This window comes from Onychomys torridus, chromosome X (assembly GCF_903995425.1).
Source record: "Onychomys torridus chromosome X, mOncTor1.1, whole genome shotgun sequence".
Classification (NCBI taxonomy): Eukaryota; Metazoa; Chordata; class Mammalia; order Rodentia; family Cricetidae; genus Onychomys; species Onychomys torridus.
In genome coordinates this window covers 12,809,434-12,822,565 of record NC_050466.1, presented here as the reverse complement: position 1 = coordinate 12,822,565, position 13,132 = coordinate 12,809,434, and the positions used below count along the sequence as shown (strand labels likewise).

General features: G+C 39.9%; 1 protein-coding gene across 1 annotated transcript in view; it reads right to left on the bottom strand.

The window, feature by feature from the left end:
• Positions 1-621: 621 nt before the first annotated feature.
• Positions 622-13,132, bottom strand: part of Jade3 (jade family PHD finger 3) — a 130,160-nt gene continuing 117,649 nt past the window's right edge. Inside the window, exons 11-13 of the mRNA XM_036174852.1 lie at positions 8,443-8,913; positions 7,284-7,401; positions 622-2,962 (exon numbers count right to left, since the gene is read on the bottom strand). Coding sequence (XP_036030745.1) covers positions 2,055-2,962; positions 7,284-7,401; positions 8,443-8,913 — 1,497 coding nt within the window. The 3' untranslated portion in view covers positions 622-2,054. The remainder of the gene's footprint in view (positions 2,963-7,283; positions 7,402-8,442; positions 8,914-13,132) is intronic.

Here is a 13,132-nt window from a genome sequence, read left to right as displayed (position 1 = left end):
TGATAAAAAGGTGACATTTGAAAAAAGATTGATTTTATCTTCAAAACTTGAATTATATAGGACAAGACAAAAAACATTAACAAAGGTTAAGAGGTAATACTTCAAAGAACAAAATGTTGCAGATGCAGTTTGGGGCATTTGGAATGTATACAAACTGAAGGCTCATCTGTTTACCCAGGAATATTCTGTAAAAATATTACCATTTTATCTCCCTGACTTGAATGATATTTCAGGCAATACTCTCCCAATGGCTAGTATTAAAGCGCTGTTTTCATGTTTGAGACTCCCCTCCCACCCCCCCCTCACCACTCAGAATTCAAAGGCATGAAAGGACACAGGCAATTGATTGACTGGCCTTTAATGTAAGGAACTTACCACTCACCTCCATTATACTCTCATTACCATGAAAGTGTCAAATTTGTATGTACCTATGAGTACTCAAATAAGCAGAGGCCGAGGGTATTAAGAGGAAATTCTCTTCCTCATTTTTCAACTAAAATAAAATACAGGACATCTACTACACATTATATTATGTTCACACATGTTTATAGGCACAAAAGAAACATTTTGAAGATGCAGCCAAAGGAGAGGCAAAATATAAAAGTTTAAAAAAAAAAACAAAAAAAAACCCCAAAACCCTAAAGAAGCCTTTAACAAGGTTCTATGAAGGAAAATGGGAGAGAGGCAAACTGCTCCACTGCATTGGCTAGAGGGCTATTGCCCTCTCACTGGCACTGACTGCAGCTGGCTTCTTTCACCAGCATGAAACTTTCAGAAATTGAAAATGGCCTCTTGTTTGAAAAATCTCTCTATATGTTCCCAAACTAGAAGAAAGAGAATATTATTTTAAGGCTAAGAAGAAAAGGGAGCTGAGACTTACTGTCTGCCTCACAGTTTTATAAACTGCTACTTCCCCCTTTTTCTTAAATGGGAACCAAAACTGTTTCATCCTCTGCTTCAAAATTCTCTTCCTCTAGAAATGAATAAAGGCTGATTATTTGGTAATGTGGTATAAGCAAGTTCTGAAAAATGGCTCCAACTTTTATGCTTGGGAAATTGCCTTGGTTTCAAAATTCATACAAAGCTAAATTATATACATGTGTTAAAACACATGCTTTCAAATTTGTCTGACAATAAAAATCTGTTTCAAAATTAAAGCAGGTAAGAATACTTAACCCTCTGTGCATTACACTATATTTTAATTATACCTCAATAAAAATTTTATAAACATTAAAGCAGGTATACAAAAACTGTCAGCCAAACTTTAGTCAAACTTATTTGAAAACAACACAAAAAACCCTGACCTGGTACAAATATCCCAGAAAAGGTCACACTTTGGGAAAGGCTCTGGAAGTCTTCACAAATGCCTTGAGAAGCAGAGCATTTTCCTTGGAAGTAGTACTTCTGTACTTTTGTAAACACTATCCACAAGTTAGCTTGTTAGCTGGATAAGAGAGTTATGAGTGTATTCCCAGCAAGCAGGTCTAGGAACAGGCACTGGACACTTAGAATTGACTTCATATGCTATGGTACTGTGAAAGAAACTCAGCCTTGCATGAAGCAAGGACGACAATAGTAAGTGACAGCATCTGAGAATGCCACTCTCCTGGTCTCTCCCTTGAAGAGGTTTTATAGATACCAATGGAATTAGAATTTTTCTACAAACATGAATGCTAAGGAGTCACATGTTATAGTTTCAAAAGATAAGTAGTTTTTAGTGTCTGTCATGTTCTTTTGCAAATCCATCAACAATGCAAGGATTCTTAATATGTAGACTAATCAGTATTTTAATGTAACCAAAAAGCAGCTCCAAAGTACTTACTAAGCAAATACTCTGGGCCCAACTATTCCCAGCAGCCTCCAACAAAGCAACTCCAGACAATCTGCAACTCTTGTAATGTGCTTATAAAAACTAGACCTGAAACCTTTTCAAAAAATGTCAAACCATCATCCCTGCAATTCCTCCTAATATACACTAGAATCCTTTTGGTGTTTAGATTTCCCCCAGTATGTGGGGCAAAGGCAACGGCTGCGTTACCCTTAGGTGTTTCTGATCACCTTTGCATTGAGCTATGGGAATGAGGATGTGTCTTACTTTTCCCATGGCACTCCCGAGCAGAATCATGAGAAGGATTTTCACTGTCAGAACTTTCTTTCTTTACCCTTGCTGTTTCTTTATTCCCCTCCCCTTCCGCTTCTGAATCGCTGGGCTCTAAATCAGGGCAATACCCATCGGTTTCCTGATATGGAGCTCTTCCTGTTGACCGCCTGAGAAGCTGTCTACCCCACAACTGCTCCTTAGAGCTCACATTCTTAGTTGGCTTAACACAATATTGGAGGTCCTCAGTGGGCCTCACCCATGTATTGGTGGCCTCCTTAAAGGACCTGCTGAAGTGTTCTATGCCAGATTTTCTGTTACCCTGACTGGGCAAGTGGGAGCTGAGCATGGACTCCTGGTCACAGAACACCTCATCTGAATTATCTTTCTGGGTGATGTTCCCAGACCAGTTGCCCTCCAGGCCATTGGAACTAGCGAGCCTGGAGTTAGCCTGACTCTTCCCATTACCAATAGAAGCCTGTCCATGAAGGGCAGCCTGAAGGGCCAGAGGCTTCCCTAATGATTGCCCATGATAGAACTCTGCAGATGGAGTTCTCTGAGCAGGACTGGAACTCTTGGCTTCACTTTGAGAATGGCTGCGGCTAGGCAGCAAACAGTTACTCTTGGTTTCTAGTGGATGTCTTGGATATATTTTCACATTCATGTCCAGTGGCTCCTCAAGCATCTGTGGGCTCCTTTTATTGTGACCAGGGGAGCTGCTGCCAGGAGAGGAAGGTTGGTGCTCGGTTTCTGTGGAGCTGTCTCTGCAGTCTTCTGAGGTTGATTTAGGCATTTTCAACTTTAAGGTAATTCGTGGTGGTGGGTAAAACAATGAGTTCTCTAGTGCATTTGTCAAAGAAAGTCCTGAAATCAGAAAGAAACATTTGTTTAACAACTGATTTAATTATTAGCATATGTGCATCACAAAGTGAGTTCATGAATTTATTGTTCCAAATGTCTAATGAGCACCTGTCTTTGATGAGCATGTATACTACGGTGAGCAGATGGAGTGAACTCACAGTACAGGATGAACCCAGAGTCTCACAGAAAGCACTATCCATGGCTCTTAACCTTTACACCATTGCTTTCCTAACCTGTAAAACAATAGCAACAACTAGTGTGCTCTGTCTTATGTCTCTATCTCCAAGCCGTTCTTTGTGTATGTGTGGGGGCAACTGCACATGTGTGCATGCATATAGAGGCCAGAGGTCGATGCTGGATGTTTTTTTCAATCACACTCTATTTTTTGAGACAGGGCTTTTCACTGAACCTGGAGTTTATCAGTTGGCTAGACTAGCAAACTCCTGGGATCTTCCTGTCTCCACATAACTAGTACTGGATTCACATCACAAGGGTGTGCACCACACAGGCTTTTTATTTGAGTGCTGGGAATTCGACTCACTAACAAAGCTCTTCCCCTAGACTTCTCCTTGCCTTTCATTGCTATAAAGAATGTCACTCACAGTGTTTTGGAATGTGTTCTTTGTGTGTTTATGACTGGGCATACAGGTAATAAGCAGGGCTGAAGATGTGCCTCAAATACAAGACATTTCAGATTTTATCCCCCTATCTTCTCCAGGCATTCCCAAATAATTCAAACAGAGAACTGCAGAAACACAGTACAGGATTTGGTAGGGGAAAGGTACATAGGTATTTTAACTTGGCATTAGAAGTCGTGGGTGGTTCCTTAATATTATATGCCCTTAGTCTGCAATATCCTGATTACAAACTATCATTATGGGATGTGGAATCATTAAAAATATTACTGGACCCATGTAGGGGCACATATGCAATAGCATGCGTGTGGAGGTAGATGATATTATAGAGTCAGTTCTCTCCATCTTTACATGGGTTCTAAGGATCAAACTCAGGTCACCAGGTTTTTGAAGCAAATGCTGTTACCTTCTGAGCTATCTTGCTGGCCCTGGATGAGGTTTGATAGTGGTAAGGGCCAGCAAGAAAGAATCACAACATATAGGATTATCCAGGGATTATCCAGGGATGTTATTAATTACCTGTTATTAATCACCCTACAATTGGTCTTTGCCCATTATAGTCTTACAACATGTAGTTTCATAAAAATGAGATATAGAGAGGATGGCTTGTAAGTATCCTAAAGGGTAGCATGCATTCCCCAAGGGTCCATTTTGAACAACTACAGCCTCTATCTCTGCTAGGGCTTTATGCCACCTGTTGATGCTGTAAGCCATATTCTTATAATCAGAAGCCACTTGGATGAGTCTAATCTTGTCAGCACACAGGAGGTCCTCCCTGTTGTCTTTTGCTTATTGCTTTGACAGTCATGTTACAAAGTAACCTTGTGGCTGAGTATCCCTGCTACTTCCTGCTTTTGATGCCTACCTGACATCTTGTTTCTATGTGTTTCTCTTATTTTATGGTTGCCTTTAGCAGGTGCTGATTCTATACATTTTGCTCAAGTTACCCTTAGTGATGATCATGTTCTCCCACCTATTTCTGTATAAAAAGAAACATAGGGAAGTATCACTGTATATGACTGTCATAATTCTAGCCAAGCTTTCCACTTTAGGTACTGTAATTATCATTACCTATCTCACTCATCAAGTAGGTAATGCATGGATTTCTCTGTTGACTGCTCTATCTTCTAGTTTAGTTCTTAGTCCCTAGAACAGTGGTTTTCAACCTTCCTAATCTGCAGCCCTTTAAAACAGTTCTTCATGTTTAATGGCTCCCCAACCATAAAATTATTTTGTTGCTACTTCACAACTGTAATTTTGCTACTGTTATGAATCACAATGTAAATATCTGCGTTTTCCAATGGTCTTAGGTGACCCCTGCGAAAGGTCATTTAACCCCAAGGGGTCATGACCCACAGATTGAGAACCACTGCCCTAGTAGGTTCTGAATAAATATTAGTGAATAAATTAAAACTTTAGAAATATATCTCTTTTTTGTTATTATATTTGTGGTTTAATTTTACACATCAGCCATGGGTTTCCCTGTCCTCCCCCCTCCTGTTCTTGCCCCCATCTTCCCCCCATCCCCATCTCCTCCAGGGCCAAGACTCCCCTGGGGATTCATTTAAACCTGGTGGATTCAGTACAGGCAGGTCCAGTCCCCTCCTTCCAGGCTGAGCAAAGTGTCCCAGTGTAAGCCCAAGGTTCCAAACAGCCAGCTCATGCACTAAAGACAGGTCCCGGTCTCACAGCCTGGATGCCTCCCAAACAGTTCAAGCTATTCAATTGTCTCACTTATCCAGAGGGCCCGATCCAGCTGGGGGCTCCACAGCCTTTGGGTCATAATTCATGTGCTTCCATTCATTTGGCTATTTGTCCTTGTGCTTTTTCCAATCTTGGTCTCAACAATTCACGCTCTTACAGTCCCTCCTCTTTCTCGACAATTGGACTCCTGGAGCTCCACCTGGGGCCTGGCCGAGGATCTCTGCATCCACTTCCATCAGTTATTGGATGAGAGTTCTAGCACGACCGTTAGGGTGTTTGGCCATCTGATCACCAGACTAGGTCAGATCAGGCTTTCTATTGACCATAGCCAGCAGTCTACAGAGGATGTATCATTGTGGATTTCTGGGGACCTCTCCAGCACTCTGCCTATTCCTGTTCTCATGTGGTCATCATTTATCATGGTCTGTTATTCCTTGTTCTCCCTTTCTGTTCTTGATCCAGCTGGGATCTCCTGCTCCCCTAAGCTTTCTTTTAACAAATGGTGCTGGCATAACTGGATGTCAATGTGTAGAAGGCTGCAAATAGATCCATATCTGTCACTGTGCACAAAACTTAAGTCCACGTGGATCAAAGACCTCAACATAAATCCAGTTACTTTGAACCTGATAGAAGAGAAAGTAGGAAGTACTCTTGAACACATTGGCACTGGAGAGCACTTTCTAAATATGACACCAGTAGCACAGACACTGAGAGAAACAATCAGTCAATGGGACCTGTTGAAACTGAGAAGCTTTTGTAGAGCAAAGGACACGGTCAACAAGACAAAGCGACAGCTTACAGAATGGGAAAAGGTCTTCACCAACCCCACATCTGACAGAGGGCTGATATCCAGAATATAAAGAACTCAAGAAATTAGACATCAAAATGCCCAACAGTCCAATTGAGAAATGGGCTATAGAACTAAACAGAGAATTCTCAGCACAGGAAGTTCAAATGGCTGAAAGACATTTAAGGAATTGCTCAACATCCCTAATTATCTGGGAAATGCAAATCAAAACGACTCTGAGATACCACCTTACACCTGTCAGAATGGCTAAGATCAAAAACACAGAAGACAGCTTATGCTGGAGAGGATGTGGAGCAAGGGGAACTCTCCTCCACTGCTGGTGGCAATGCAAGCTTGTACAGCCACTTTGGAAATCAATATGGCGCTTCCTTAGAAAATTGGGAATCCAACTCCCCCAAGACCCAGCTGTACCCAAGGAATGTTCAATCATACCACAAGGGCATTTGCTCAGCTATGTTCATATCAGCATTGTTTGTAATAGCCAGAACCTGGAAACAACCTAGATGCCCTTCAACTGAAGAATGGATAAAGAAAATATGGTACATATACACAATGGAGTACTACTCAGCAGAGAAAAATAATGACATCATGAGGTTTGCAGGCAAATGGATGGATCTAGAAAAAATCATCCTGAGTGAGGTAACCCAGACTGAGAAGGACATACATGGTATGTACTCATTCATAGGAGGATACTAGATGTAAAACAAAGATGACTAGACTGCTACACAACTCCAGCAAGGCTACCTAGAAAACGGGACCCTAGGAAAGACACAGGGATCGCCCAATGACAGAGAAATGGATGAGATCTACATGAACAACCTGGATGACAGTGGGAGAAATGAAGGGCAAGGTTTGAGGGAAAGAAATATATCTCTTTTAACTTCTGTCTAAGGATCTGTTTTAACAGATTATCTGCCTTGGACTTGCAACTCCTCTAATCCTATCCTTGAATTTCTTTTCCTTCCTTTCATTTTTTTCTGGGAGGGGGGTTTCCATCCAGGAATTAATTTCCCACCTTTTAAGTTGACAGTAAAATAGGTCACATTATTATCAGGATTAGATTAAAGCAAATGAAACTATTTTTAAGTGGCATAATAGACATAAAACTACATGGTAAAAATGATTATAATCAGAGTCTCTATATTTGCTAGGACAGTTTTAACACACGGGTTGTTACCTTCTGTAACTTCTTCGTTGATAAGCTGGACTTGCAAACCGAAGATCTGTTCTTGCACTTTGGTGTGTGACAGTTTCAGCTTTTCTCGCCTGCTTATCATGTAGCATAGATTTCGGACCTACAAGCCCAATCCCCAGCAAATAAAGATGTTTGTTATATTAAGTGAATTTACAGTTGAAATTGTTCAGTTACACTGAAGTCCACTGAGTTCTGGTGGCTGTGGGAGTGAGGAGTGAAGGACCACAGACCATGACCAAAATCAAAGGAATTACTACAGCATGACAATCATGGGGACATGGTTCCTATGTCAATCTGCTTAAGAGCAAGTGCTCTAAGGTTCTCTCTGAAACTTATTCTCTAGTCTACAATCTAACAGGATCAATATTTATGTACACAATCCAACTGAGAAGATGATGGCATCATACTTTAGTCTTCCCTTTCTATCCCTGAGTATGAATGATAGCATTTGGCATCTGTACCACCAGGCCTGGTTCATTTCTAGAATTAGACAATTATGAAATTTCCTAGGGTAAACACAGCACCTAACTTTTCTTTGAATTCTTAAAGTACTTAATCTACCTGATGAATATATCATGAGTTCAATTACCCAGTGAAGTGGCTGTCAACCAGAGATGATTTTAGCCCCTAGGAGGAACCTAGTAAATTTGGAAAACAATTTTGTTTGTTAGAACCAAGTGTGTAAGGGGACTGGCATCTAGTAGACAGAGGTCACTGATGCTGTTAAACATCCTATCCTGTCACTTACAATAAAGGGTAGTACTCCACAATAACTAATGCAGCTCAAGATGTCAACAGTGCTAAGTCTGAAAAACCCTGAGATAGTGCTTTTCTGAAAAAATTTCACTCATCAGGCTTCAGTCTCAGAAATATGTCAGTAAAATATAGCTGAGCCATTTTTTGACAGTGAATTAAAAAGTAAACAACTGAGAATAATAAATTCAAAGTTCATAGAGCAAATACATGAGGCCTTTCTATCACCAGTCAAAATTTAAACAGAACTCAATGTCTGGAACCACAGTAAACTTAGATGATAAGGAAAGACACAAAAGCTCATACTATATAATGGGGTGATCATTTTAAAACTGGAAGTGGTATCTCCTATTTCTATGTTGACAATAGTCAGAGCTGGTTAACTTACCCTCTCTAAGTCCTGCCGCAGGTGCATAAACATTCTCATGCGAGTATGAATGCTTTCTTCTTTTGGCTGTACCAAGCCATTTTCCTCTTCCTCTTTTGGAGGAATTAATGGCTTGTTGAAGTTGCTTTTGCGCTTCAGTTTCCAGTAGTTATAGATAAAGTCGACAGTTAATGCAGATAACCTCAGCTCTTTGGCAACATCTTCTACCTGGACCAAGGTGTAGAATTCTTCCTCTAGTTCACAAAGCTTCTGTGCCCGCAGGCTGGTTTTCTCACTTTTTGCTTGGCTCTGCTCAGTAGCTCTGTGGTGGTGGTACTCAGCCTCCCCAACTTTTGGCTTGTTTTGGCTATGCTTGATGCAAAATGACTTGAACTTTACTTCATCACCCTCATCTAGGATGGTCTTCATTTCTAGGCCATGCTCAAAGGCACAGGTGACATGGAAGGCAGTGATACAGCTTTTCACAGAGCACTGAAGGAGAAAAAAAATGTGTTAAGACAGTACATGGGAAGAAGATAGGGAACTCTCTGTCTCTGGGCCCCAACTGTGAGCTTATAGAAAGCAAAGGAAAGACAGGGGGAAGGCTTGACCATGACAAATATTTTATAAGTAAAGAAAAAAAGATGAAACAAAGAGAAAAATATTTTGTAAGTAAGAATTTTTTACAAGTTACCCAGGAAACTTGCTCATATAGAAAACAGTAAAAACAAAGGCAAAAATATGAAATTTCCATTTTTACGTTTCAATTTAAGTAGCAAGCATTGAGTTGCCTTTTTTTTGAGAAGTCTCTGATTTATGTAAATGGTTTCTTCTCTGCATCCTCCACATTACCTATATATGCTTTTATTGTAGTACTTTTTACACACTCCCTACTAATAGCTGAAAAATTCCTGGACATAAAGCTTAAGACAGAAGCTATGTCAACTACCTATGCACCAGTATGTCATCAATTCAGGTAACACCATAAACTACTGAGAAAGCAGTTGCTCAGAATAAATGAAAGAAAAGACACACAGTTGATATTATTGCTAGGACATCAATGGCTCTAAAAGGTCACAGGAACTCCAGTATCTAAAAAAACCTAATTTCCTGAAATTGTTCTGATACAGCTGAGCTACGCATTAGACTAGACAACTAATCATGAAAGGCTATTTAAATTTAAATTAATTTAAATGGGGCCAAGATGTTGAGCAATGTTAGAGCCCTTGTGCTACACATGTGAGGCCCTGGGTTTCATCTCCTAAACTACAAAAAAAGTTAATTAAAATTACATACTATGAGGACCAATGGCTCAGCAAATAAGTAGGCCTTGCTACCAAGCTGACTCTTATAAGTTATTCCCTAATCTTCACATGTGCACTCCCTCAATAAAAACATGTTATTTAAAAAAAAATGAAATACTCAGTCATTTAACTCCTCAGTCACTTTAACCACATTTTCAACCAAACTAGACCACACACAAAACAAAACAAAACAAAACAAAACAAAACAGACATTTTCAAATTAAGTTTTTGCTATTCTGCCATCCACTGTTAGATTCAACACATTACTATGGATCACACACTGACTATTCATAGGGAAACAGAGCAGGAAGAATCTAGCCCATGACAGATGCATTCCTGTGCTTAAGCTAAATTACCATTTGTTATGGTTAAACTGTTACAGTTTTCCTTTTAAGAGATTTTGAAATACATTGGTACACATATATGCTAACGTAAGAGATTTTATTTCTAAGAAAATAGGATGAGACCATCTATACTGTCAAAAACTTTCTGAATTAAATTAAATCTCCTTAATTTTCTGAATGAAAAGTTAAGAGTAAGTATTATTTATTTATTTGTTACACACACACACACACACACACTTGGTTTTTCGAGACAGAGTTTCTCTGTGTAATAGTCCTGGCTGTCCTGAAACTCACATTGTAGACCAGGCTGGCCTTGAACTCACAGAGATCCACCTGCCTCTGCCTCCTGAGTGCTGGGATTAAAGGCATGTGCCACCACAGCCTGGCAAGAGTAATTATTTTTTAAAAGAAGAAAATAGTAGGATTTTTCATAGTTAAAGCAAGTGCTAATTCTTTTGGAAGCCTGCATTTGGAGGCCACTATGCTTACTGTACATGCGTTGGGAGTCTTGATAATTAAACAGAGAATAAGCTTGGATATAAATTAAGAAAGAAAGAACACAGTGCATGACAGTCTTCTTAGAAATTCAAGATACCCAACAGAAATGAAAACAAAATAACAGCAGCATTATTTTCTAATAGTTGGCTTTTCCTTTTTACCACCAAAATGTACAAACCTTCAGTTATAATATCACATGACTTTAAAAAATATTTGGTTTATGTGAATGTGTATGTATATTTACTATGTGTATGCAGTTCTCATGGAAGTCAGAAAAGGTGTCAGATCACCTGGAACTGGAGTTATGGAGTTGTGAGCAGCCCTATGTGGGTGATGGGAATTGAATCTGGGTCCTCTATAAGAACTACAAATGCTTTTAACTGCTGAGCCATTTCTTCAGCTCCCAGAATGATCTTTTCTAAATCTAGATGGTTTTATGACAGTTTGCTAAGAGATATTTCTAATTATCATCTATCCATTTTTTATTTGGTGCAGTCTATATTTTTATGTTCTATAACTTTGATCTGAGAGACAATCTGTTTTTAACACTATATTGATAGTTGTTGAAGAATGTCTTTTATTATTTGTTGTATAATTACTTCATTTCTCTTGAATATTTAGTCCCCTTCTCTTAACACAATGCTGTTAACCATTAAAGCAAATTTTTGGAGACAGGTTTTCTCTTGCTAACAGCCCTGGCTGTCCTGGAACTCACTATGTAGAACAGGCTGGCCTTAAACTCACAAAGATTGTCTGCTTCTGCCTCCCAAGTGCTGGGATTAAGGTGTGTACCACCAACTGCTGGCAGGAGGTTTACACTTAAATTCAATGAGATAAAAGAATTTTGGGAATGGGACATAATACTAATATCATCTAAACTAGTCTCACATTTACTATTAATTAAATTTCTAAAAAGTACCTGATTTAGACATGTCCCTTTCAAATTAAGTGGTAACTTAGCCACATACTAGATTCTTTCACTGAAAAAAGCTCACATTCTCACAAAACATCCCTCCTTAGCTCTGGATAGTTCTTTTGGAAAATTTGGTTATATTACATGGAAATATATATCCTTAAAATTTTCACATATTTGACAAACCTCATGAAAATGAGGATGATGGTAAGCTCAAGATGCATTTTTATCTGAGTATTTTTTATTATCACTTGGCTAAAAAAACTATACAGACACTTAAAAACCAAACAGTAAAAGGCATATTTTAGCAACAACAAATAGAATGTTAAAACAGATGTCTCTCAGGACCAATTTATAGAATGTAGAGAAATAAATTACACAAAAAGACAAATACATGAATGATAGTAAAGAATTTTTCTTAGCAAACTCTGCCATAAAACCATCTAGTTTTAGAAAACGTTATTCTGTAGTATTTATAATTGGAAGTCTGTACACTTTAGGGCTAAAAGAGAAAAGCCCAGCCAGGTTTTGGAGACAAACATTTATTTATTGTCTGGTCTATATAGGGAGTTCCAGGACATCTAGAGCTACATAATGAGGCTGTCTCAAGAAAAAATTTATAATTTATTGTTTACTGTAGATGGATTTTTCTTTGAGCTGACAGCTCACAAAAACAACATGGAGATTTATTATTAAGAAAGTCATGCCTAGCCGGGCGGTGGTGGCGCATGCCTTTAATCCCAGCACTTGGAGGCAGAGCCAGGCGGATCTCTGTGAGTTCGAGGCCAACCTGGGCTACCAAGTGAGCTCCAGAAAAGGCACAAAGCTACACAGAGAAACCATGTCTCGAAAAACCAAAAAAAAAAAAAAAAAAACCAAAAAAAAAAGAAAGCCATGTGTAGAGAGCCGCGTGTAGCCGCACCCTAAAGATGGCTCTGGCTTCTACCCTCTGCCTTCCCGATGGCAAACACTCTTTATGGTAAACAGTTCCTTATTTGGCTATGGCTGGATTCGTGTGTTGCTGGCATATGCATGAACCTGTGGACAGTGCCCACGTGGCTGCTTGGGGTTGGCAGCCCAGCCCTACTTAGGTGCTGGGAGAGGCTTGCCCGGAGAGAGAGAGACACAATGCAACTAATCAAAGGTCTGAATAAACTGTAATGAGAAGGATCCTGGTGTCGCGTCTTCCTTGCTGGTCGAGGCGGGCACGACAGCCATGCCTACCAAATACCCTAACCGGTGTGCTAGAACTCTCATCCAATAACTGATGGAAGTGGATGCAGAGATCCTTGGCCACGCCCCAGGCAGAGCTCCAGGAGTCCAATTAGCGAGAAAGAGGAGGGATTATATGAGCGTGAATTGTTGAGATCAAGATTGGAAAAAGCACAGGGACAAATAGCCAAACTAATGGAAACACATGAATTATGAACCAAAAGCTGTGGAGCCCCCAGCTGGATCAGGCCCTCTGGATAAGTGAGACAACTGAATAGCTTGAACTGTTTGGGAGGCATCCAGGCAGTGGGACCTGGACCTGTCCTTAGTGCCTGAGCTGGCTGTTTGGAACCTGGGGCTTATACAGGGACACCTTGCTCAGCCTGGAAGGAGGGGACTGGACCTGCCTGTACTGAATCCACCAGGTTTAAATGAATCCC